General features: G+C 34.1%; 1 protein-coding gene across 1 annotated transcript in view; it reads right to left on the minus strand.

Annotated features, from left to right (window-relative positions):
- MYO9A (myosin IXA) overlaps positions 1–24,539 on the minus strand; it is a 241,817-nt gene that overhangs the window by 123,580 nt on the left and 93,698 nt on the right. The window contains exons 12-14 of the mRNA XM_045531001.1: positions 15,985–16,106; positions 13,503–13,644; positions 7,629–7,824 (exon numbers count right to left, since the gene is read on the minus strand). Coding sequence (XP_045386957.1) covers positions 7,629–7,824; positions 13,503–13,644; positions 15,985–16,106 — 460 coding nt within the window. The remainder of the gene's footprint in view (positions 1–7,628; positions 7,825–13,502; positions 13,645–15,984; positions 16,107–24,539) is intronic.

The following is a 24,539-nucleotide window of genomic DNA, read 5'->3' on the forward strand; positions in this document are numbered from 1 at the left end:
TGCCACTGCACTCTAGCTGGGAAGACAGACTAAGACTCTGTTTCCAAAAAAAACAAAGAAGAATTTATCACCAAAATATCAGATCCTTCAATAGCTAGTTGATAATCTGCTAGTCAAAAATAATTCAAGAATATTATATATTAAAGTGTTCTATGTAACAGCTCAGGATATAAAAATATACTAAATTATGTAGGGTTTTAAAAAATCATTCCACATTACTACAGCCACCGTACTCTATTTCCTATTTGATCTAATAAATTCTGGCAGAGCAACCTGGATATGGATACTTTTGTATCTGTGACTGCTTTCTGTCTTATCAGCATGCCTAGCTTAGCATTTAAAACCTCTGACTTGTTCTTTCACGCTTCTATGCCTTCTTTCTACTCTTTTAACTATCTTGAATATTATATTCCAGACTGTAATACTATCTAAATCTTAGAGTGACATATATTCCTTTTGTTTGTTGTATTACCAACAACTCGGTCAAGATGGTTTGGTTTCCTAGGATGGTTTATATTTCAGTGGAGGTTATTTTCCAAGAAGTCACATCAACTCTTATAAAAGATGATTATTTAGCATTTGCTTATGCTAGTACCTGGTCTAGTTTGGGTGATAATTTCTTAGTTTGAAATTATGCACCAAACACATAGTATAAATTTAGATCTCATATTAATGCATGGTACAGATATGGGGCATTGATTTTTTAAAGGTAATTTTTTTCTTAAACCTTATCTAAGGCCTAACACATTGCTAATATTACCCTTGTTTCTCTATGCAAGGCCAGAAGACAGAATTTTTCAATTATCCTTTCAGTGACAGAAAAGTTCAAGCTCTTTGAAGCTCCTGGACCATGTAACAGAGGCTCAGTCCCATCTCCAATGTATCGTTCAGACCTGAAGCCATGTCTCTGTCCCTATACCAGTTTCTGTAACACCAGCCCCCAGGCCTTAGGGCCATTTTTTAAAGCTATATTTCACAAATAGTAATGAGTTTAAACAAATGTTTACATCCACTTAATCCTGAATCAAGATACATCCCAGTAAGTTATTTTATCCATCTTTCTCATCAATACTACCCTTGTCCTGACCAGAAGCAATCAAGTTCTGATTTGTCACTATATATTACCTGTTCTTAAACTAAATGAAATAATACATAATGTATTCTTTCACGTCTAGCTCTTGTGCTCAGTACACCTTTTGTGACTTATTCATTAAGAGTATCAGTAGTTCCTTTGTATTGCTGAGTAACGTTATATGGGAGGAGTATATCACAATTTGGTTATCCATTCTTCTACTGATGGACACTTGGAGCTATTATGAACTATAAACATTCTTTTGTTATGTGACAGTTTTACTGAAATACAATTATTTCAATAACTAATTTATTGAAATACAATTCACATACCATACAATTCACTGATTTAAAGTGTACAATTCAATGGTTTTTGGTATAATTCACAAAGCTATGTAACTATCACAAAAATCAATTTTAGAACATTTTGATCAGACCAAAAAGATACCCCATACTCTCTATTACTCCCCCCATCTCTTAGCGACACTTCCACCATCTAGCTCTGCAAAAACTAAACTAAGTTCTGTCTCCACAAATTTGTGTATTTTGGAAAATTCACATCAATGGAATCACACAATATTCCATTTTGTAATATTCCATATTCTGTGAAATATTGTATGTGATTTGATATTACAAATATGGAAGTAATAACTTCTTTCACATAGCACAGTATTTTCAAGGTTCATTCATGTTGCAGCATGTACCAAGATATTGTTCCTTTATATGGACAAATAACATTCCATTTTGTATGGATATACCATATTTTGTTTATCCATTCATCAGCTGATGAACATTTGGGTTGTTTCCACCTGTTGGCCATTAATGAGTAATGTTGCTAAGAACATTCAAACACAAGTTTTTGTTTGGACATCTGTTTTCAAATCTTTTTGGTATATACCTAGTAGTAGAATTGCTGGGTCAAATGTTACAGTGTGTTTAACTTTTTGAAGAACTGTTTAACTTTTTGTTTCACAAAGTGGCTACACCATTTTACATAACCATCAGTGGCATATGAGGCTCACCAAAATGTGTTATTACCTGTCTTTTATATTATAGCCATCCTAGTAGACATAAAGCCATATCTCATTATTATCTCCATTTGCATTTACCTTATGATAAATGATGTTGAGCATCTTTTAGCATGTTTACTGGCCATTTGCATATCTCTTTGGAGAAATGTCTTTTCAGATACATTGTCCATTTTTAACTGGTTTATTAGTTTTTTGTTATTGAGTAAAAAGAGTTCTGTATATATTCTAGATACCAGTTATTTATCAGATGCATGATTTACAAATATTTTCTAACATACTATGGATTATAATTTCACTTTGATAATGTCCTTTAAGGCACAAAATTTTTTAATTTGATAAAGTCCAATTTACCCAATTTTTTCCTTTGGTTGCTTGCTCTTTTGGTGTCACATGGAAGAATCCATTGCCTAATCCAAATTGAGAAGTTTGAGCTCTCCACATTTGTTTTTACATTTCCAGATTCTTCTCCGTATCAATTTTAGGATCAGGTTGTTGATTTCTGCACAAAGGTAGCTAAAGTTTTGACAGGGACTGTGTTGAATCTGTAGATCAAGTCGGGGTATACTGCCATCTTAACTATATTAAATCTTCCAATGCATGAACACAGGATGTCTTTCCATTTATTCAGGTATTCTTTAAGTTTTGTCAATGGTGTTTTGTGGTTATCAATATATGAAGCCTTGCAACTCATTTGTTAAGTTTATTCACAAGTATTTTATTCTTGCTGGTGTAGTTGTAAATGGAGGAACAACTTAATTCCATTTTCAAGTTGTTCACTGCTGCAGTATAGAAATAAAACTGATTTTTGCATATTAATCTTGTGCCCTGCAACCTTGCTGACCTCATTTATTAGCCTTATGGATTTTTGTGGATTCCTTAGGATATTCTATATATAACAGCATGTCAGCTTGTCAGCTGTGGCCAATACTGTTTCTTTCTTTCAGATTTGGATGTCTTTATTTCCTTTTTTTGCTTAATTGCCCTGGTCAGAACCTCCAAGACAATGCTGAATAGAAGAGGTGAAAGCAGACATCCTTGCCTTATTCCTGATATTATAAAAAAAGGAAAGCATTCAGTCTTTCACCATTAAGTATGATGTAAGCTTTGGGTTTTTCACAGTTTCCCTGATCAGGCTGAGAAAATTCTCTTCCATCTAGTGTTTTCAGTGTTCTTATGAGTAAGTGTCAGCTTTTATCAAACATTTTTTTCCATGTCTATGAGGGTGATCACGTGGTTTTTGTCTTTTGTTCTATTAATGTGGTTTATTATAGTCACTGATTTTCCTAAGTTGAACCAACCAGCCTTCTGGGTAAATTCCACTAGGTCATGGTGTAGTGACACTTTTTATCTGTTGCTGGATTCAGTTTGCTAGTATTTTATTGAAGATTTTTATATCTGTATTCAATGGGATATTTGTGATATTCTTTTCTTGTGATGTCTTGTCTGGTATCCAGTTAACACTGCCCTACTAGAATGAGATGGAAACTATTCCCTCACATTCTATTTTTTTGGAAAAGTCTATGAAGAATTGGTGTTAATCCTTCTTTAAGTATTTGGTGGAATTCATCAGTGAATTCACTGGTCCTTAGCTTTTCTTTGTAGGAAGCTTTTTATGACTAATTCAATTTCTTTCTTTGTTACAGGCCTATTCAGATTTTTTATTTCTTCTGGAGTTGGTATTGGTTGTTTGTGTCTTTCTTGAAATTTTTCTATTTAAACTAGGTTCTAATTTTGTTGACATATAGCTATTCATAGTATTATAATCCTTTTTTATTTTCATACATTCATTACAAATACTCCATTCCATTACTGAAACCAGTGATTTGAGTCTATTTCCTGGTAAAGAGAATCAACTTTTAGTTTTATTATTTTCTACTTTTTACTTCATTTGTTTCCAGTGTAGTCTTTATTACATCCTTACTTCTGCTTCCTTGGGGTTTAGTTTACTCTTTTTGTCTAGATTCTTTAAGATATTTCTTCTTTTTTAATACAGGTATTTAAAGCTCAAATTTCCTCCTAAACACTGCTTTACCTGTATCTCATAAGTTTTGGTGTAGTGTTTGTTTTTGCCTTCATTCATCTCAAAGTATTTTCTAATTTCCCTTATGATTTCTTGACTATTGGTTATTTGGAAGTATGTTGCTTAATTTCCACATATTAGGACATTTTTATTCCTCTATTCTTTTATTACTGCCTTCCATTATATTGAACAGATACTTTCTAGTCTACTGTTTTGATTTTTCCTGTCATTTCTTTCACAATTTTACGGTTTAGATATTTTCTTAATCGTTAACAAGGGAATTATAATTAACAATTTACAGCGATGTAGACTGGACTAAAAAACAACTTAATTTCAATAGTACATAAAAACATTCTTATATAGCTCCATTCCCTCCCTACTCCTTTATGCTACTATTGTCATATAAATTACATCTTTAAAATGATATGTCCATCAACAAAGAATTAAAATTATTGCTTTATGCAATTGTCTTTCAAATCAGATTGGAGGAAAAAAAGAGTTACAAAGTATAAAAAATACATTTGTACTGCCTTTCTGTAGGTGCCAGTTTTGGTGCTCTTTCTTTCTTCATGTATGAATACATTCAAGTTACTGTCTAGTATCCTTTCATTTCAACCACAAGAACTCCCTTTGGTATTTCTTGTGGGGCAGGTCTGCTAGTAATAAATCACTCAGGATTTATTTAACTGGGAATGTCTTAATTTCACCATCATTTTGAAGGATAGTTTTGTTCGATATACAATTCTTAATTGGCAATCTTTTATTCTTTCAGCATTTCAAATATCATCCCAATACTTTCCAGTCCCAATGGTTTCTGATCATAAATCAGCCATTAATCTTACTGAGCATCCTTTTTACATGATGAATTGCATTTCTCTTGCTGCTTTCAATATTCTCTGTGTTTGGATAGTTTATTTATGATGCATCTAAGTTTGGATGTGTTTAAATCAACCCTCCTTGAGCCTCCAGGAAGCTCAAGTCTGTTGAGCTTCTTGGATCTGCAGATTAATTTTCTTTCATTAAATTTGAGGAGTTATGGCCATTATCTCTTTAAATACTGTTTCTGCCCCTTGGTATGCTTGATGGTGTCCAACAGATCTTTGAGGCTCTGTTCACTTTTCTCCATTCTTTTTTCTTTCTATTCTTCAACCTGGATAATATCAATTGATCTGTCTTCAAGTTCACTGATTCTTTCTCTTCTGCCTCTTCAAATCTGCTGTTAAACTCCTCTAGTGAATTTTTCACTTCAGTAATTGTACTTATTTTCAAATCATATTGGAGGTAAATAAAGAGTTATAAAATGTAAAAAACACATTTATACTGTCTTTTGTATTTAAGTATACATTAACATGAATATTTAAATACTTATATAATTTTTATCTCTATTGATATTCCATATGTTTCTTTAGTTCCTCAGACATGGTTGTATTTAGGTCTTTAAACATATTTAAAATAGCTTAAACTCTTCAGTAAGTTCAACATTTGGATTTCCCCAGGGACAGTTTTTAATGTTTGGGGCTTTTTTTCTCCTGTGTATAGGTCATACTTCTTTATTTCTTTCTATGTCTCATAATTTTGTGTTAAACAAAATTTAATTGTGTTAAAGAATATAACATGGTAACTTTGGAAATCAGATTCTCCCTCATCTCCAGGGTTTGCTGCTCGTGCTATCTCTTGTAGTTGTATTTTTAAAAAACCTTCCGAAACTAATTCTGTAAAGATTATATTGTTTGTCACATGTGACCATCAAAGTCTCTGCTTAGATATTGTAGTGGTCAGCTAATGATTGGACAGAGATATCCTTAAGTGTCAAAAACCAATTAAGTCTCCCAGGCTTGGTCAAGGGTCAACATATGTGAGTTGAGGCACACCAACACTCAGCTAAGGCAGTTTATAGCTCTAGCCTGGGTGACAGAACAAGACCTTCTCTCAAAAAAAAAAAAAAAAAAAAACTTTCCTTAAAGCTTTTAATAAAGATAACCCCTTAAAAATCACTTTTAAAAGGCAAAGCAGGGCCGGGCGCGGTGGCTCACGCCTGTAATCCTAGCACTCTGGGAGGCCGAGGCAGGAGGATTGCTCAAGGTCAAGAGTTTGAGACCAGCCTGAGCAAGAGCGAGACCTCCGTCTCTAGTAAAAAAAAAAAAATAGAAAGAAATTAGCTGGACAACTAAAAATATATATAGAAAAGAAAATTAGCCAGGCATGGTGGCGCATGCCTATAGTCCCAGCTACACAGGAGGCTGAGGCAGAAGGATTGCTTGAGCCCAGGAGTTTGAGGTTGCTGTGAGCTAGGCTAATGCCACGGCACTCTAGCCAAGGTGACAGGGCGGGACTCTGCCTCAAAAAAAAAAAGTAAATAAATAAAAGGCAAAGCAGGTTTGAGATAGTCCTTTTATTTCTCCAATAAACTATAATTTTCCCTACCTACAAAGACCAATTCATATATATTGCAATCTAAAAAACAGAAACTAAGTTCAATTATTTTGTCTTTCATTTTAGAAATATAATCTCCCAAATATATTTATTCATTTCAAATATTTAAAAGTTGAATTTAAAGTTTTACTGCTAGTATACATCCCAAAAAGCCATATAAGTCAGTCTGGGAGCCCTGAAAGCACAGGTGAGCCCTACCACACTTCTACTGGAGGGCATAAATCTCAACTATATATTTATATCAGAAAATCCTCACTAACCAGCAATGGCCTATCCAGGACTAGAGCTACAGCAAACAACACTGTGGTTTCTAGTAGGCCAAAAGTGCTTATGAGGTTGCCTTCCTACAGAATGTGAGATGAGAGATTTTATGATTTAAGGGGGTGCCACACAGAAAAAGTATCCTGTTTTATCCATTTCTAAATTTCAAAGTAAAATCCAATGAATTGAGTTAAGGGTAAGAGGAAAAGAAATGAACATTTTAGAAACAGATGTTTTACATATATTATCTGACTTTATCCTCATAATGTTAAAGGCAGTATTAGCTCTCTTTTACAGGGAAAAAAAACTGCTCATAGCCACAAAATTAGTCAAAAGAAGAGATGACGCTGGATTAATTACAGGAGTAGGAATCTTTCCACTATATTATACCACCTGCATCCTAATTTTTCTTTCTCCTACTTTATACTTTCACATTAAATTATGTTTCACTTGTAGTAAAAAGTATGGCATAGGAAGAAAATAGAGAAAAGTATCAAGATTAAATTCTAAATCATTAAATGATCATATGACTTCAATTTTGTTCAAAAATATACCAATGACTTACTAACTGCCCACTAAATACCTAGTGCTTTACACTCATTATTGCTATCAATATTTATTAATAAAAATGTACCAACACATACTTACACATATATAACATATGCACATTTAATCACTCATCAGATCTGAAACATGATGTTAGGGTATGGTAAGAAAAAGAACAAAATAAAAATTATCATTATAACTCTACTTCTTGTGAGGTAGTAGACAAGTATAAAGTAAAAGAAGAAGGTAGAATAACTACAGCTTACCAGTTTTTCTGTGAATGTGACTTTTCCCAGCCTCCCTGAAAGCAACCATGGCTCTGAAAAAAGCTCGGAGAACTGCCCATCGGAAAACAGCTACAGGATCAATCCCAATCATCCCAGAGATAAATGCATTCTTGCTACTTCTCAGAAGAGCTACAATGTCTGGGCGCATATGATCTGTATTTTTTTCCCGGAAATCCTACATGAAAAAAGTACTGTGTTATTTCTGAAACAAAATTATTAAAATCAAGATGATGAGTGACATATTTGAACAGTGGTTGAAGAAAGACAACAGAAGTGATTTTTGTTTTGGGTAGCTAATTGGACCAGATATCTTCTATAAAGTCTCATCCAATCCTAAAACTATTCATTTCTATAATACATGTAAATTACAATAAACATTCTACAATTTTACTGTAGCATGTTAAGCACTGGTCAGGGACAGTCTCTCCAAAGGGGTATCACATAAAATGATAAGGGAGCTGAATAATAAGAAGGAGCCAGACATGAGAAAACTGGGAAGAACATTCTAAGCAAAGAGAATACCTACTACCTATAGGTGGTGATGAGTTGGATGAGTTAGGAGAAGAGCAATAAAACCAGGGGCAAGGGTGACAGTGGTGGAAGATTAGGTAAATAAATAGGCTATTTAGGCTCTGCAAGCCTGAGTTAAGAGTTTGGATTTTATTCAAGTGTAAAGGAAAGCCCTGGAAGAGTAATGTCATGAGGCAACGGGTGTTTTATATAAACAACACTGATTGCTGCATAGGAAATGAATTATACAGAGAAAGAATAAAAACAAGGAGACTAAATATTATAATAAACCAGATAAGAGCTGACAGTGACTTGGACTAGGTTGGTGGTAATGGTAGAAACAGAAAATAGTTATCATATGTGGGCCATGTTTTGGAGGTTAAGGCAAAAAACTTGCCGATGGATTAGGGTGTGGTGAGAGAATTAGGAAATTAGGTTAACATATTTTGAGGCTGAGTAACTAGGTGAATGGCAATGTCATACACTGATATGTAGATAAGACTAGAGAAAAGGTTTGGGGATAGAAAATGAGGATCAAGAGATCTGTTTTGTTCAAGTGAAGTTTGAAACAATGAGGATAATAACAACAGTAGATAACATTTATTGAAAGGTTACCATGTACCTGGGGCTCTTCTAAGCATTTTACATGTATGGTTTCATTTAATCCCCTAACAATCCTTTGAGATAGATCATATTATTCCCATTTTATAGATTTATAGATGAGGAAACTGATGAGGAGAAGAATCTTGGCCCCTTATCACACAGTAAGTGGAAGAGTAGGGGTCCAAACACAGCCACTGATAACCACTACACTATGTCTGCACACAGACATCATGCAGGCAGATGTATATATAAGTCTGGAGTCCTAGGGAGATTTCATAAAATACATTTGGATATAGATTTTTAAAGCTGAATAAGAAAAAAAAGTACTGTAAATAGGCAGGAATAATCATCTGCCAAAGAACAGGGGTTGGAGGGGACAAAACACAAGAAAATGGCTTAGAATGCACCATAGAAAAATGGGGACAAGAACCTTACATCCTAGGAACAAAGGCCCAAAATGATTTGTATAGGCTAGGCACCGACTATAATCTTACAACTATATTCACACCAAATGTAAGGATTAAAAATTTAGTGAGTAAAACACTCCAAGTTGGTGCAGTTCCATAGAGAACCTCTAACTCAGAATTCTGTGAGGAACATAACTAGTACGTCACCTATCCTCATGTACAGAAGTCAGCTTGGACCCATCCTATTATCTTTAGGGTTTTCCTTTCCTAATTCTTCTTTGTTCTCCTGAGAACAGGATTTAAAGAGGAAACAAGGCAAGAATCTTCATGGGGGTCAGGGCTGGGAAGTGTCGGGGGAGACCATCACCACCTCGGCTCCACCTCAGATAATCTGGCACCGGATTCTCATGGGAAGCACACAACCTGGATCCCTCACACCTGCTGTTTGTAGTGAGGTCCCTGCTCCTACGAGGGTCTGATACCACTGCCAGGGCAGGGGGACGCCTCAGGCGGTGAAGTGAGCAATGAGGAGTGGCTGTGGGTGCAGGTTGGGCTTCACTGGCCCACTGCTCACCTCCTGCTGTGCGGCCTGGCTATGGGCGGTTCTGCAGCCCAGGCATTGGGGACTGCAGCCTTAGAGCAAAAGTATGTATTATTTTAAAAAGATAGTAAAATTAAATCCAATTTTAAGTTTGTATTTTTCCAAAATTTTCAAATCCAAATCATCACCACCACCATAATCATCAGCTAATACCTACTGATGGCAGACAAGCTGTCAGACACTAAACTATGCACTTTACATAATTTATTTTATTCAATTGTAACAATTACTCAATAAAGCAGATTCTATCATAAACCATACTTTATGGATAAGTAAACAGAGGTAAAGCAGCCTGCCAAAGGTCAGATAATACGTACCAGCGTAGGAACTAAAACACTGGTCTGCCCTACTCCAAAGACCATCCCATCCTATTAATAATTACAATGTAAAACCTAAAATTCTAGAATTCTTTTCAATGTTGATTGTCAAGTGTTGACAGTGACCAATGACCTTCATTTTCCAAATGAAATGGTCTATCTTCTCATTTTCCAAATGAAATGTTCTATCTTCGTATTTCTAGATTTCTAAGTATTAATACATTATAAACTGACCACATCATTCTTGTTGAAACTGTCTTTTCCAGCTTCCACAAAATATTACTTTGTGGTTTATTACTTACTTCTTGTGCTACCCTTCTCAGCCCCCATTGCTAATGTGTATTGGAAATTCCAATTGGGTTTGATAGTATATACTTATTTTTTCAATCAATCCTCTTACATCAGGTGATCACAATCTTAATTATAGCCTTAAATTAACACTCTCTCTATGATGAGTCCCAAATGTATACTTCCAGCTCAGATTTTTCTTGTTATTTCTGAGATCCATTAACACATCTCAAAGGTATGTCCAACTTAAAAGAGAAATGTGTAAGTAAATGTGTAGTAAACCTAAATGTTTGGAAGCATTCACCAGTGAAACCACGTGAACCTGGAATTTCCTTTGTGGAAAAGTTTTAAACTACTGATTTAAATTATTTAACAGACAAATTTTCAGGTTGCCTATTTCTTCAGGTTTTAATTTTTGGAAAAGCGTGTTTTAATGGAATTTATCCATTTTATTTGTGTTTTCAAATTTATTGACAAATTATATTCATATCTTTTTAATATCTGTAAGGTATACAGTAAAGTTCCCTTTTTCATCCCTGATATCTGTAATTATGACATTTTTCTATTATGAGTTATTTCCTATTACCTTAATTTACATTACTTTGTGTTATTTTTTCAAGGAACTAACTTTTGGCTTTGCTAATCTCTTTATTCCATGTCTGCCCTATTGTGTTGATTTCTGGTCTTATCTTTAGTATGGCCTTCCTCTAATTCCTTTCAGTGTGATTTGCTGTTCTTTTCCTAGTTTCTTGAGATAGAAGCTTAGGTAACCACTTTTCAACTTCTCTTCCTTTCTAATATATGCACCTAAAGTTATGAATTTCCCTGTAATCATTACTTTAACTGCACCCTAAAATTTTGATATGCTGTATTTTCATTAATGTTCAGTATAAAATGTAATTTTAATGAAGTATAATTATAATAATTATATAATTATATTACATTGTAATAATTATATAATTATATTATAATTATATATATTATAATTATATTATGACTTCTTTTTTGACTCATGGGTCATCCAGAAGAGTTTTCCTTAATTTCTAAATACTCAATGATTATCTAGTTATCCTTATGATATGCCAATTAAGTCAGTTGTATAATAGTGCTGTTTCTATTTTGTGTCTGCTTGTTACTGAAGAGGTGTGTTAAAATCTACAACTATGATGGTGGACTTGTCTAGGTCTTATTTTGCTTTCCTTTTGTGTTATATTATTTTGAATCAAAGTCATTAGGTACATAGAACTTTTGGTGTTTATGTCTTCCCGTTGATCTGGCCCCTTTTATCATTATGAAATTCCCTTTTTATCTCTATTATTTCTGGCCTTAAAATCTACTTTGTCCAACAATAATATAATTATGCCAGCTTTTATCCTTTCGCCATGCTTTTACTTTCAGTCTGATAATGAGGATAAATACCACAGACACAAGTGTATATACTACATGATTCGATTTACATAAAATTGAATAAGTAAAATTGAAGATGACAAAAGTTAGGATATTGGTTACCTCTGAGAGGAGACTGTGCTGGGGAGTGGCATGAAAAGTCTTAGATTTGTGCACTGTATATACCTCACAATATGCTCAAGTTTTTTACAACTCAATTTTTTATTTTGTTTTACTTTTTAAACTGTATTCTTAAGCTTTGTTCTAAAATCCATTCTTTCCTGTCTTTTCCATCTCAAGGACTGGCACCCCTAATTTACCCATCAGCTGTAGCTAGAAGTCACTTATTCATTATCAATAAACTCTGAGGATGGTACCTCCAAAATATATCTCATAATCACCTGGATCTCCCCAATATCTACTAATTTTCAATTAGAAAAAAAAGGCTACTCAGTTGATCTCTCAGATTCTACTCTCACCCTCTGCCATCCCTTTTCCTCAAAATAATCAAGGCAATCTTTTAAAAAACACAAGTCACATCCTCTGCTTAAAATCTTTTCATAGTGCCCCGTAATAATTTCAATAAAAACAGAACTCCTTTGACTTAGCCTAGAAGCCCTGAAAAATTAACCTGCTGTCCATTCTCTAAATTCCTTTTGCATCACTATCTCCTTTGCTCATTATAATCTAGTAGCATTAACCTGTTTTCAATTATTTCAACATATCAAACTCTTTCCTATCTCATGGTCTATAATATTCATCAGCCCAACTCCTCACCAACATAACATTTATTTCAGGTCATCTCTCAACATTTAAGTTTCTTAGGTATTCGAGGATCCACAAATTCAAAATCTATTATTTCTCTACTTTCCCTCACAGAACTCATTCATTTATTTATAGCACATGGCCCATTTATCAATATATTATATAGAGATGCACACACATGTATAGGTACATCTATACATGTGTGCGTGTGTGTGTGTGTGTGTGTGTGTGTGTAGAAAGAGACGGTCAGGAACATATCTTTCCAGTTTGTCATCAGTCTGAACACCAAGCACAGAGTCTGACATGTGATCTGTGTACAATAAATACTTCTTGAATAAATAAATCAGCAAATGGATGAATAAATGATCTTAAGACACTCACCTCAAGACCCAGGAGAAAACATTCCTCCACTATTCTCCATATTGTCACTGCCTTGCCTGGGAAACTAAGTGCCTCAAATGGCGGGCTTAAACATCAATTGGTTAAAGAGTAATAGACTCACCAATAACAATCAAGAAATGGACAAAATTATGAATATTCCCCTCCACAAGAGTTAGGAGTTTCAATACATTCATTAAAAGTGCAAGCTCACAAATACCTAATGGTGCATAAAGACATGAAGGCTCTGTCAGGACTTACAGGTATACAGAAGGGAAAAATTTAATAAGTAAGTGGATGAACAAGTGAGTTTCAGACACCTATATGCTGTCTATTCTTTCAGATCTAAAAAGGTTATTAAAATGAACTGACAATATCAGGTTTATCTACAGGGAGAAACCAACAGAAATATTACCTTACATAAGACACTAACGTATTGAAAAGCAGAATCTGAATTTTAGAAGTATCTTTATAAAATGTCTCCCTTACTGATGAAGAGCCTCCACAAATTACAAAGAGCGTAGTGCACCAGAGATAGTGACACAATCAAGAATGCACTTGGTGCCCTGAAAGCATAGACAGTGAGAAATTTACTGACCTTTACCCCATATTTTACTTTTCCAGCATAATGTTTTATGATGAAAGCAGGTTCCATCACAGCTGGAAATTCGATGTAAGAATTCTCTTCATGTTGATGCTTAAACTTGTCTAGCAATGTTTGATTTGTAGCCTGTGGAAAGCTGAATTTAAAAAAGAAAAAAAATACTAAATAAAGATGTAGTAGTTAGTACAGTCCTTTTTAAGTACATTGTAATTACACTGGCATCTAACACATTTATTTAGCAGTTTACAAAGAGTTTTCACCTATATTACCTAATCTGATTCTTATAACAAGCTAAAAATGAGTATAATATGTATTGGTGTTCCTATTTTATAGCTGAGGGATCAAAACCTGCAATGTGCCCAGATTCATACTTTGTAAGTATGAACCACGAAATTAAGTTGTTACGTATTTAGCTTAATTTGCATTGTTCTGCCCTACTGTAAAACCCAAAGGAAAATAAAACCCAAATCATATGTTCTTTGGGGCCAAGAACTTCCAAAAAAGGAACAATCTCTCAATTTTCATAAGTCCTTAAAATCCATAGACATTATCTGGTTTCCTATTTCTTCATGCATAAATAAGTAGCAGTTTTCTTACCTGTACCAATTACCACATATTTTTATATCTATTATTATTTCAAATATACATCAATGAGTTTGTACCCACTAATTGTACTGACTGTACATTTCATATCCAGAAATCATACAGGTAGTATTAAGTATTAATTGCACAACAGGAAATATAGAATTTCAGAAGAGGAAAAAATCACTACTGGTTGAGAATGAAAAGGTTCACAGAGGACACAGTAAGAAATAATGGGCTAGATGTTAAAGGTTGGATAGGACTTTCATACAGAGGAAATATCACTGACAGAAAAAGGAGATCTTCCAGTAAATAGCTTCACTTAACAGTAACTGAAATAATGAGAAACAATGTGACATGAGGTTGTAAAGACGACTAATACAAATGTGAAGTTTAACGATGAATCCAAAATTACAACCAAAATGGTTAATCACATCATATGCCTTGGCATAAGAAAAGAGAATGGTCTTTGACACCAGATATTACATAGTTTGGATTATATTATATTATATTAAATTATATTATAGTTTGGATTATCAGTTCTTTGCGAACTGGTCTTCTAATCTATAAAATGAGTACAATACTAGGTATCATGGTGCTAGTAGAACCAAAAACCACTAGTGAAAACATCTAATACTAGCTGGCATCCTATAGGGATTACATAAATGTTATCAACTTAAGTTGCTAATACTGCCATTTTCCTAGTCACATTGTCCTGCTTTATTTTTCAAATATTATCATGTCCTCAAAACACTTCCACTACCTAGCTCACTCCAAAACCCAAAAGCCATTCTAGAACAGATTACAACACTTATAATTTCAAACACAGACTTCAGTAGCAGTCTCTGTAGCAGTCTCTATAACAGTCTCACCAGTTCTAATCTTACTTTCTTTCAAGTTACTAAAGCATATAATCAATATTAATTTTCCTACAATAGTGCTTTAATCATGTGCCTCCCCTACTCAGAAACCGTATGGAACACCAAGGCAAATAGACTAACTCCAAGCTACTAAGCCTACCTAGGCCAACCCAACCTCTACAAACTTGTATCTCAATACTGCACAACAGTCTTTCTGCTATATTTTTCATTCCGCCATCTTACTTTGCGTATGTAGCATACGCAGCAATTCTGTGTTTATGGCATATTAATAGAGTGACATACAAATTACCATATAAATTACCATATTTCTAAGAGTAAAAGATTCACTTTTAATAACTAAACTGGACAGCAGGCATAAACTTTAAATTGTCCCACACAAATCTGATATACAGTCATCTACCTGTGATAGTAAATCCCCAATATTTTCTATCCTAATTTAATGGGTATAATATTAAACTGCGAATCAGTTAAACTAATTCAATTTCCAAATTTTTTTACCAAAGAGTCATAAAAAAAAAATCCTCACAATCTCCTCATTTCAGTTTCTCTAATTCTAGATTTGCCAACTCTTAGGATAATTTAACCCTAAATAATATTTTATAGAGTGTGTGACTATTTTGGAGGATGCTAAATGAAGCATTGTTTCTGAAGCTTATATTTAATTTTGGTATACGTTGCCATTTGTACAGTCAAGGCAGACATCACTAATCTATCCTGATATTCTTTTCTGCAAAACATGAAAACTGCAATCACATCTCATATAAACTCAATTCAAGAAGAAAAGAACATGTAACCAAATAATAAATGTATCTCAACAAATTTAACATCAAAGTTTAAGAAAAAAAATGAGTTCAAATAGTGAAGTCCATCCTATTTACCTAGAAACACATTTTAAAAATTAAACGCAAGGAACCCTACGGCTCTTTATTTGACAATGTAATAACAAAGTTTAAACTTGAAAAGAGATGAGGAGCCCAAATGGTCAATAATAAATTGAAAACAATCATACTCACTTGCTTTCTTCATCCAAAAGATGAAGCAGTCCTGTTGGTTTTTTGCTAATAAGATTTATGCAACAGGTATTATCAATGTAATCTATATTGTGCCAGCTGATACCTTCAGTTCTATATTCCTCCTAGGAAAGCCAAATATAAAAATGATAATTTATTTATCTTGCAGCAAATAATAGATATATGATAATACAGATTGAAAAGCTTCTGCCATGCTTAAACGAAAGGTCTTCTTTTTTACCACCAATCTATACAATAAAAGGGTGTATAACTTCAGTTGTACAAATCTTGATACAATGTATATAAATGTATAAATTGACTTCTTTAAAAAGTACATGCAACTAAATTTTTTGGTTAGAATCCTATATCTGAGACCACCCTAATCAAAACTGGGGCTGGATTTGTTTTAACCACACTGTCTGATAACTCTGCTAAGGAAAAATATACTATGAAGAAACCTAACCTCTCCCACATGACTCTAAGCCATGAAAAAGGCCTGTAGGGCCGGGCGTGGTGGCTCACGCCTGTAATCCTAGCACTCTGGGAGGCCGAGGCGGGTGGATCTCTCGAGGTCAGGAGTTCGAGACCAGCCTGAGCAAGAGTGAGACCCTGTCTCTACCAAAAATAGAAAGAAATGATTTGGACAGCTAAAAATCTATATGTAGAAAAAATTAGCCGGGCATGGTGGCGCATGCCTGTAGTCCCAGCTACTCGGGAGGCTGAGGCAGTAGGATCCTTTAAGCCCAGGAGTTTGAGGTTGCTGTGAGCTAGGCTGATGCCACGGCACTCACTCTAGCCCTAGCCCGGGCGACAAAGCAAGACTCTGTCTCAAAAAAAAAAAAAAAAAAAAAAAAAGGCCTGTAATGTGTTGGATTATCAACAATGAATTTAATGAAACAATTTCTGGGACAAGTGGGCAGTAATCAGTGATATAATTCATATGGAATTCATACACACTTAACTTTGGCAAAATAAAATCCTTAGAACATTTTTTTAAAAAGAAAAGCTTTCAAATCCCAAGGTTAAAAAACTCAAAGTTCAGGTCTTGAGCAACTATGTAAAACACTCTTATGATGCACCCACTTTTTTCTTACTCTTTCTCTGTACTTGGAAATAGTCTTTTATTCATCCCTTTGATGCTTTTACTTTTTAGATTTTTTTAGAAAGATGCACCTGAGAATGTAAAAGAGATACATTTCTACACTGCAATGATATTTAGGTGCCAGGTAAGATAATGCTTACCTAATCGTTTTAGCATTCACTGATAATACTTGCACAAATAAATTAATTCTCTGCAAATATGGTGGTTTTGCACAACAGTGATTTTGTAATTCTATCATCCCTAGTGTATTTCTTATTATCCTGTAAAGAAGAATAGACCCTACAATAAACTACAGTTACTCAAATTAGGAGAGGTAAATTCTTAATTCTTTCCTTTTAATTAACAATTTCACAAGAAATCATTATATAAAGGTCATCCACAGATGGCAGTAAGAAAGGATTCCCCCCTCCTTCCCCAGCTCTTCTTTTTTGCAGCATCCCAGATAGCATGAGCATAATGAGTTTTGCAGACTTTACTAGAAGTCCAAAAGTCCTCCTCATCCCCTCTTCTCAATGACCACCCAAAACCCTCCTGCCCAAACCTTCTAATACAATTGATAAGATTCATTTGTTTATACATATTATCTAAACAGAGTCACATAATACATATTCTTTTTATCTTTTTTTTCCCTCAACTTATGTTTCAAAGACACATCCATTTTGCTGGACACACCTAGAGTTCATTCATTTTAACTGCTATAGGATAGACATCGTGAAACAACACTCTCATTTATATATCATCTATGGCTGTTTCTCAATGTAACAGAAAAGCTGAGACTACATGGCCCAATAAATCTAAAAGACTTATCTTGCCCTTTACAGAAAAATTATGCCAAACACCACTACAAAGCATTAATTCTAAACTTTAATATACAACAGAATCACATGAATTGCTTGTTAAAATACAGACTGTTAGGCCCCATCCCCAGAATTTCTGTATATGTAGGTATCAAGTACTTAGAACTTTCATTTCTAAAAAGTTCCCAGGTGATGCTGATACTACTAGAAAGGAGAAGGAAGGAACATTTTGAGAATCACTGCTATGAGTATTCCATTCTATTTATATACAATAACTTATTCACCCATCCTACTATTGATAGACATTGCACTTATTTCCAATTTTTGGTCATTAAAGATAATAATGCCATTTCTGCACAAGACTTTTGGTGTGCATTTATATATATTTTGAGAGTGAAAACACAGGATTATAAACTAGATATGTTTAACCACAGTGGACACTGCCAAACAGCTTTCTGAAGTGGTTGTACCAATGTGTACGCACCATCAGTGTGTGGTAGTTTCCTTATCAACATATCTCTCCCATACTTATATTATCAGCCTTTTCCACTTTAGTCATTCTGGTGAGTGCCTAAGGGTATTTCATTATGGTTTTAATTTTAATTTCCTTGATGAATAATAAGGTGAAAATACTTTCCCATGTTTACTGCCCATTTGGACATCCCCTTTTGTAATATGCCTATGTTCATGATAAAAACTCTTAGCAAACATCCTTGCCTTTGGCTTGCATTGTTCTTTATAGAAAGGTTTTTAATTACATATTCAATTTCTTTAATAATTATGGAATCAGAGTTTCTATTTCTTCTGTGTCATTTTTAAAAAGTTCTTTTTTCATATTATTTAATGTCTACTTACTAACATAAAGTTGTTCAGTGAGTCCTATTATCTTCTTCTTTTTTTTTTTTTTCTATGAGATAGGGTCTCACTCTGTCCCCCGGGCTATAGTGCAATGGTGTCATGATAGTTTACTGCAACTTCAAACTCCTGGGCCCAAGTGATCCTCCTGCCTCAGCCCCTAGTAGTTGGGGACTTAGGTACATCATACCCAGCTAATTTTTCCCACTCTGGCTAAATTTTCTCACTCTTGTTTAGGCTGATCTCAAACTACTGGCCTCAAGCAATCCTCCTGCCTTGGTCTTTCAAAGTGCTGGGTTTACAAATGTGAGCCACTGCGCCCGACCCCGATTATCTTTTTAATAGGTATAGGATCCACAATGATATCCTCTTTATCACTGAGATTCTAGTTATTTATTTCCCTCTCTCTCTCTGTCTCTCTCTGCCTCTCTCTCCCTCTCCCGCTCTCTCTTCCTGATGAACTTCTTGAGGCGTTTATCAAAGTTATTAGTCATTTCAAAATATTATTATGCTTTTAGTTTGGCTGATCCTCTCCCACAGTATATTTGTTTTCACTTTTATGCAATTTCTTCTTTTATCTTTATTATTTCCTCCTTTCTACTTTCCTTTGGTTTTGTTTGCTCATCTTTTTCCAATTTGTTGGGAGGGATCATTGATTTTCAATATTAAAATCTTCTAACAACTATAAAATTTTCCTCTATAACTGTAAGCACATCTTACAGTTTTAATATATAATATATTCAATACGTTCAATATATTTTGTAATTTGTTCAACTTCTAGGTTATTTAAAGCACATTTCTTAATTTTTAATCATATAGATATTTTTCCAGTTATCATTTAGTTATTGGTTTCTGATATAATTTCATTATGGCATTGAAATCTATATCATTTTAATCCTTGGAAATTTAACCCTTATTTGATGGTCCAGTATATGAACATATTTTTTAAACATTCCATGTGAACTTTAAAAATATGTACATTCTGAAGCTGTTGGTACAGTATTCTATGTATGGCAATTATATCCTTACTGATTAGGTATTAGGCCAGGGAAGCTGTCATTCTCATCTCAGAGTCAGTCACCACTGGATGCTCACAAAAGCACCAATACCATCCTCTTCACTGATTTTTTGAATGCTTGTTCTATCAGCTACTAAGCAAGGTATGTTAAAACATTCCACTAAGATTACAAATATGTTTCTTCTTTTAGTTTTATTAATTTTTGCTTTATAAATTTTCAAGCTATGTTATCAGGCACCTATAAATTTTGGATTGTATACTTCCTAATGAACTGATCCTTTTAGAATTATAAGATATTCCTTTTCATCTCTAGTAATATTTAAAATATGTATATACAGTTATATCTGCTTTCTGTTGTTAAGGTTCGCTAAATCTTTTCCCATCCTTTTACTTTTAAAATCTTTCTTAAAGTGGCTCTCACGAGCAGCAAACAATTTAGATTTGTATTATATCCAGTCTGATAATCTTTAGCTTCTAATTAGAGTAATTAATCTATATTTAATGCAATCACTGATATCTCTGAGATTGAATCAACCATCTTACTATTTGCTGTTGGTCCTGCTTTCTTAGCATTCCTTTTATATTTCTTTCTTGTTTTCTTTTGGTTGCTTATTTTTACTTTACTTACCCCCTATATTAACTTGAAAAAAGTTTTACATTCTTTTACTATTTTGTGGCTATTCTAGAAATCATGACATGTACCCGTAACTTACCAATGTCTAACAGAAATAAAATCTTCTGTAATTTAGTAGTTAATGCAAAGATCTTAGGGCACCTTAAATTCCATTTAATCCCTTCAGATGCTATTGTTCTCAGGTATTTTAGTTGTATATAAACATTAAACGATAAAAGTTATTTTTATCGTTGTCTAAGTTAGTTAATACCCATTTAGACTCAGCCATGTTTTTATAATTTTCATTGTTCTTCATTCCTTCCTGTACCTTTGAGCTGTAATCTGGGATAATTTAGCTGCTGCCTGAACAACATGCTTCAGTTTTAAGAAAAATATCCTATTGTCTTCTAGCTTCCCCTGTTTCTACTGAAAGGTTGGCTGCCAGTCTCACTGTTAGATTATAAAGATGCACCTGTCATACAAGGGATTAATAATTAGAATCTATAAGGAACTCCAACAACTCAATAAGAAAAAATCAAATAATCTGATTAAAAATGGACAAAGGATCTCAACAGAAATTTCCCAAAAGACACACAAATGGCCAATTGGTATATGAAAAAATGTTCAACATCATTAGTCATCAGACAAATGCAAATAAAAACTACAATGAGATATCATCTCACCCCAGTTAAAATGGCTTTTATCAAAAAGACAGGCAATAACGAATGCTGGCAAGCACATGGAGAAAGGGGAACCCTTCAACTCTGTTGGTGGGAATGTTAATTAGTGCAACTACTATGGAGAACAGTATGGACGTTCCTCAAAAAACTAAAACTACCATATGACCAGCAATCCCACTGCTGAGTATTTATACAAAGGATGGGAATTCAGTGTATCAACAAAAACATATCTATATTCCCACATTTATCGCAGCACTATTCACAATAGCCAAGATACAGAATCAACCTAAGTGCCTATTCATGGATGAATGGATACAGAAACTGTGGTACATATATACAATGGATATTATATAGCCAAAAAAAAGAACAAAATCCTGCCATCTGCAATAACATAGATGGAACTGGAGGATATTATGCTAAGTGAAATAAGCCAAGCATAGAAAGAAAAATCTTGCATGTTCTCACTCATATGTGGGAGCTAAATATTAAAAAACAATTGATCTCATGGAGACAGAGTAGAATGACAGTTACCAGAGGCTGGGAGGGGTAGCGGGGAGGTAGGGATAAAGTGGGGATGGTTAATGAGTGCAAAAATACAGTTAGATAGAACAAACAATATTTGATAGCACAAGAAAGTGACTATAATAAACAATAAGTTAGGGTACACTTTAAAATAACTAAAAGAGTGGAATTAAAATGTTCCTAACACAAAGAAATGTTAAATGCCTGAGATGATAGATAGCCCAATTACCCTCATTTGACTAATTGATATTATATGCCTGTATCAAAATATCACAGGTACACTATAAACTATTATATACCCATAATAATTAAAAATAACAAATTTTTAAAAAGATATCTACATCACAGATGTACAATGGTTCGAATTAGGAATTTTTGACCTTACACTAGGATTAAACTGTGGCAATTTCCATGTACTCTGAATTCTGATCTCTTTCCACACTAGTGATATGTAGTCCATGAGATCTTCAACTCTTTATTATACAATAGGCTTTGTGTTAGATGGTTTTGCCCAACTACAGGCTAATATAAGTGTCCTGAGCACATTTAAGGTAGGCTATGTTAAGACATGATGTTTGGTTCATTAGGTGTATTAAATGCATTTTCGACTTAAAATATTTTCAACTTACAATGGGGGTATCAAAATGTTGCCCCATCAAAAGGTGAGGAGCATCTGTACTGCCTTTTTTTTCCTCTAGCTGTTTTTCAGATTTTTTTTCATTGTCTTTGGTTTACCATAATGTTCCTAGGTACAAATATCTTTGTATTTATCATGCATTGGATTCTCAGAGCTTATCAAATGTATGCTTTTTGGTGTTTTGTTTTGTTTTGCTTTTTGTTCTGACAGTTTTGGAGTGTTCTATACCATTATCTATTCAAATATGGCTTCTATCCTATTCTATTTCTCTCAAAAATATATTCCCAGAATCCCTATGGCATATATTAGACATTTTCACTATGTTCTTAGCATATAAGTTTCTTAGAGTATAAGTCTCTTATACTCTTTGTATTTTCCTTTTTTCTTTTCATTCATTAGGCTATTTTCTTCTGGCCTATCTCCCAATTCACTAATTTTTTTCTTAACCTATATCTAAATATTAAATACCATCATTAGATTCTTAATTTCACTCTTTAGTTCAATATTTTCCTAAATTTGGAATTTTTGAATGGTTTATAGTTCTTTAATAAAATACTTTCAAGTCCACATCTGATAACATCATTATCTAGATCCCCTATGGTATTGTTTATTGTTTCATTTCTCTTGGTTTTATTCATGTCGGTCTGCTTCCATGTATGTCTTTCTCTCTCTCTCTTTCTTTTTTTTTTAGACTGAGTATAAGATCATGTATATGAACAATTATAGAGGCAATTTTTAAAATTTTTAAATAGAAAAAAGCTTATATAATAAGGACATAAAGAAAATATTTTTGTACAGCTGTAAAACGTATTTGTATTGTAAGCTAAACGTTGTTACATAAGAGTCAAAAAGTTAAAAAAACAGTAAAAGTTTATAAAGTAAAAAATGTTAGAGTAAGCTAAAGTTAATTTATTATTGAAAAAAGAGGCTATGCATGGTGGCTCATATCTGTAATCCCAGCACTTTGGGAGGCCTACATGGAAGGATCACTTGAGGCTAGGCGTTTGAGACCAGCCTGGGCAACAGAGTGACATCCTGTCTCTACAAAAAATAACAGCAACAACAAAAAAAATCAGCCAGGCCTGGTGGCACATGCCTATAGTCCTAGCTACTTGGGAGGCTGAGGTGGGAGGATCTCTTGAGCCCAGGAGTACAAGGTTACAGTGAGCTATGATTGCATCACTGCTCTCCAGTCTGGGCAACAGAGCAAGACCCTGTCTCTAAAAAAATTTTTTAAAAGAAAATTTTTTAAATAAATTCAGTGTAACCTAAGTGTATAGTGTTTATAAAGCTAATAGTAGTATACAGTAATGTCCTAAACTTTCACAATCATTCACCACTCACTCGCTGACTTACCCAGAGCAATTTCCAATCCTGTAAGCTCCATTCATAGTACTTGTTCTATGCTGGTGTATCATTTTTTTTTTCTGAGACAGGGTCTCACTCTGTCACCAAGGCTAGAGTGTAGTGGAGTCATCATAGCTCACTACAACCTCAAACTCCTGGGCTCAAGTGATCCTTCTGCCTCAGCCTCCATAGTAGCTGGGGCCAAAGGCACACGCCACCACACTTGGCTAATTTTTCTATTTTTTGTCGAGATGAGGTCTCACTCTTACCCAGGCTGGTCTCAAACTCCTGGCCTCAAGTGATCCTCCTGCCCCAGCCTCCCAGAGTGCTAGGATTACAAGCACGAGCCACTGCACCAAGCCCATTTTTTATCTTTTATACCGTACCTATACTGTACCTTTTCTGTTTAGAGTACATTTAGATACACAAATACTTAGCATTGTGTTACAACTGCCTACAGTTTTCAGTAGAGTAACATGCTGTCCATGTTTGTAGACTAGGAAACTAAGTATGTAGTAGGCTACATCTAGGTTTATGTAAGTACACTCTATGATGTTTACACAACAAAAAAATCACCTAACAACGCACTTCTTAGAACATATCCCCCATTGTTAAGTGACACATGACTATACTTCAACTGGTTCATAGACTATCTCCTTCTCTCCAGTTCACAACTTTTCAGTCCATCTTCCACAATTCCAATTCAAGTCCCCTGCTAAATATATTTCAAATAGTTCCTCAATCTCTAAAAGAAAAAATTTTAATTTTCTCTGCATGACATACAAGGTCCCAGAGTTTGGAGTATAATGTTACCTTGCCTAAAGTATCTTTTTCCCATTGACAATCCCGTAAGCTCCAACTCAATATTCAAAACTATATTCCAGAATCACCCCTAGGAAATCTTTGCAGACTTCCAGGTAGTTCTAATCAACTTCATCCTTTGTCTAAGTACTTTACCTTATATTTGATTATAGCATTTCTCATCCT

This window comes from Lemur catta, chromosome 1 (genome assembly GCF_020740605.2).
Source record: "Lemur catta isolate mLemCat1 chromosome 1, mLemCat1.pri, whole genome shotgun sequence".
Taxonomy (NCBI): domain Eukaryota; kingdom Metazoa; phylum Chordata; class Mammalia; order Primates; family Lemuridae; genus Lemur; species Lemur catta.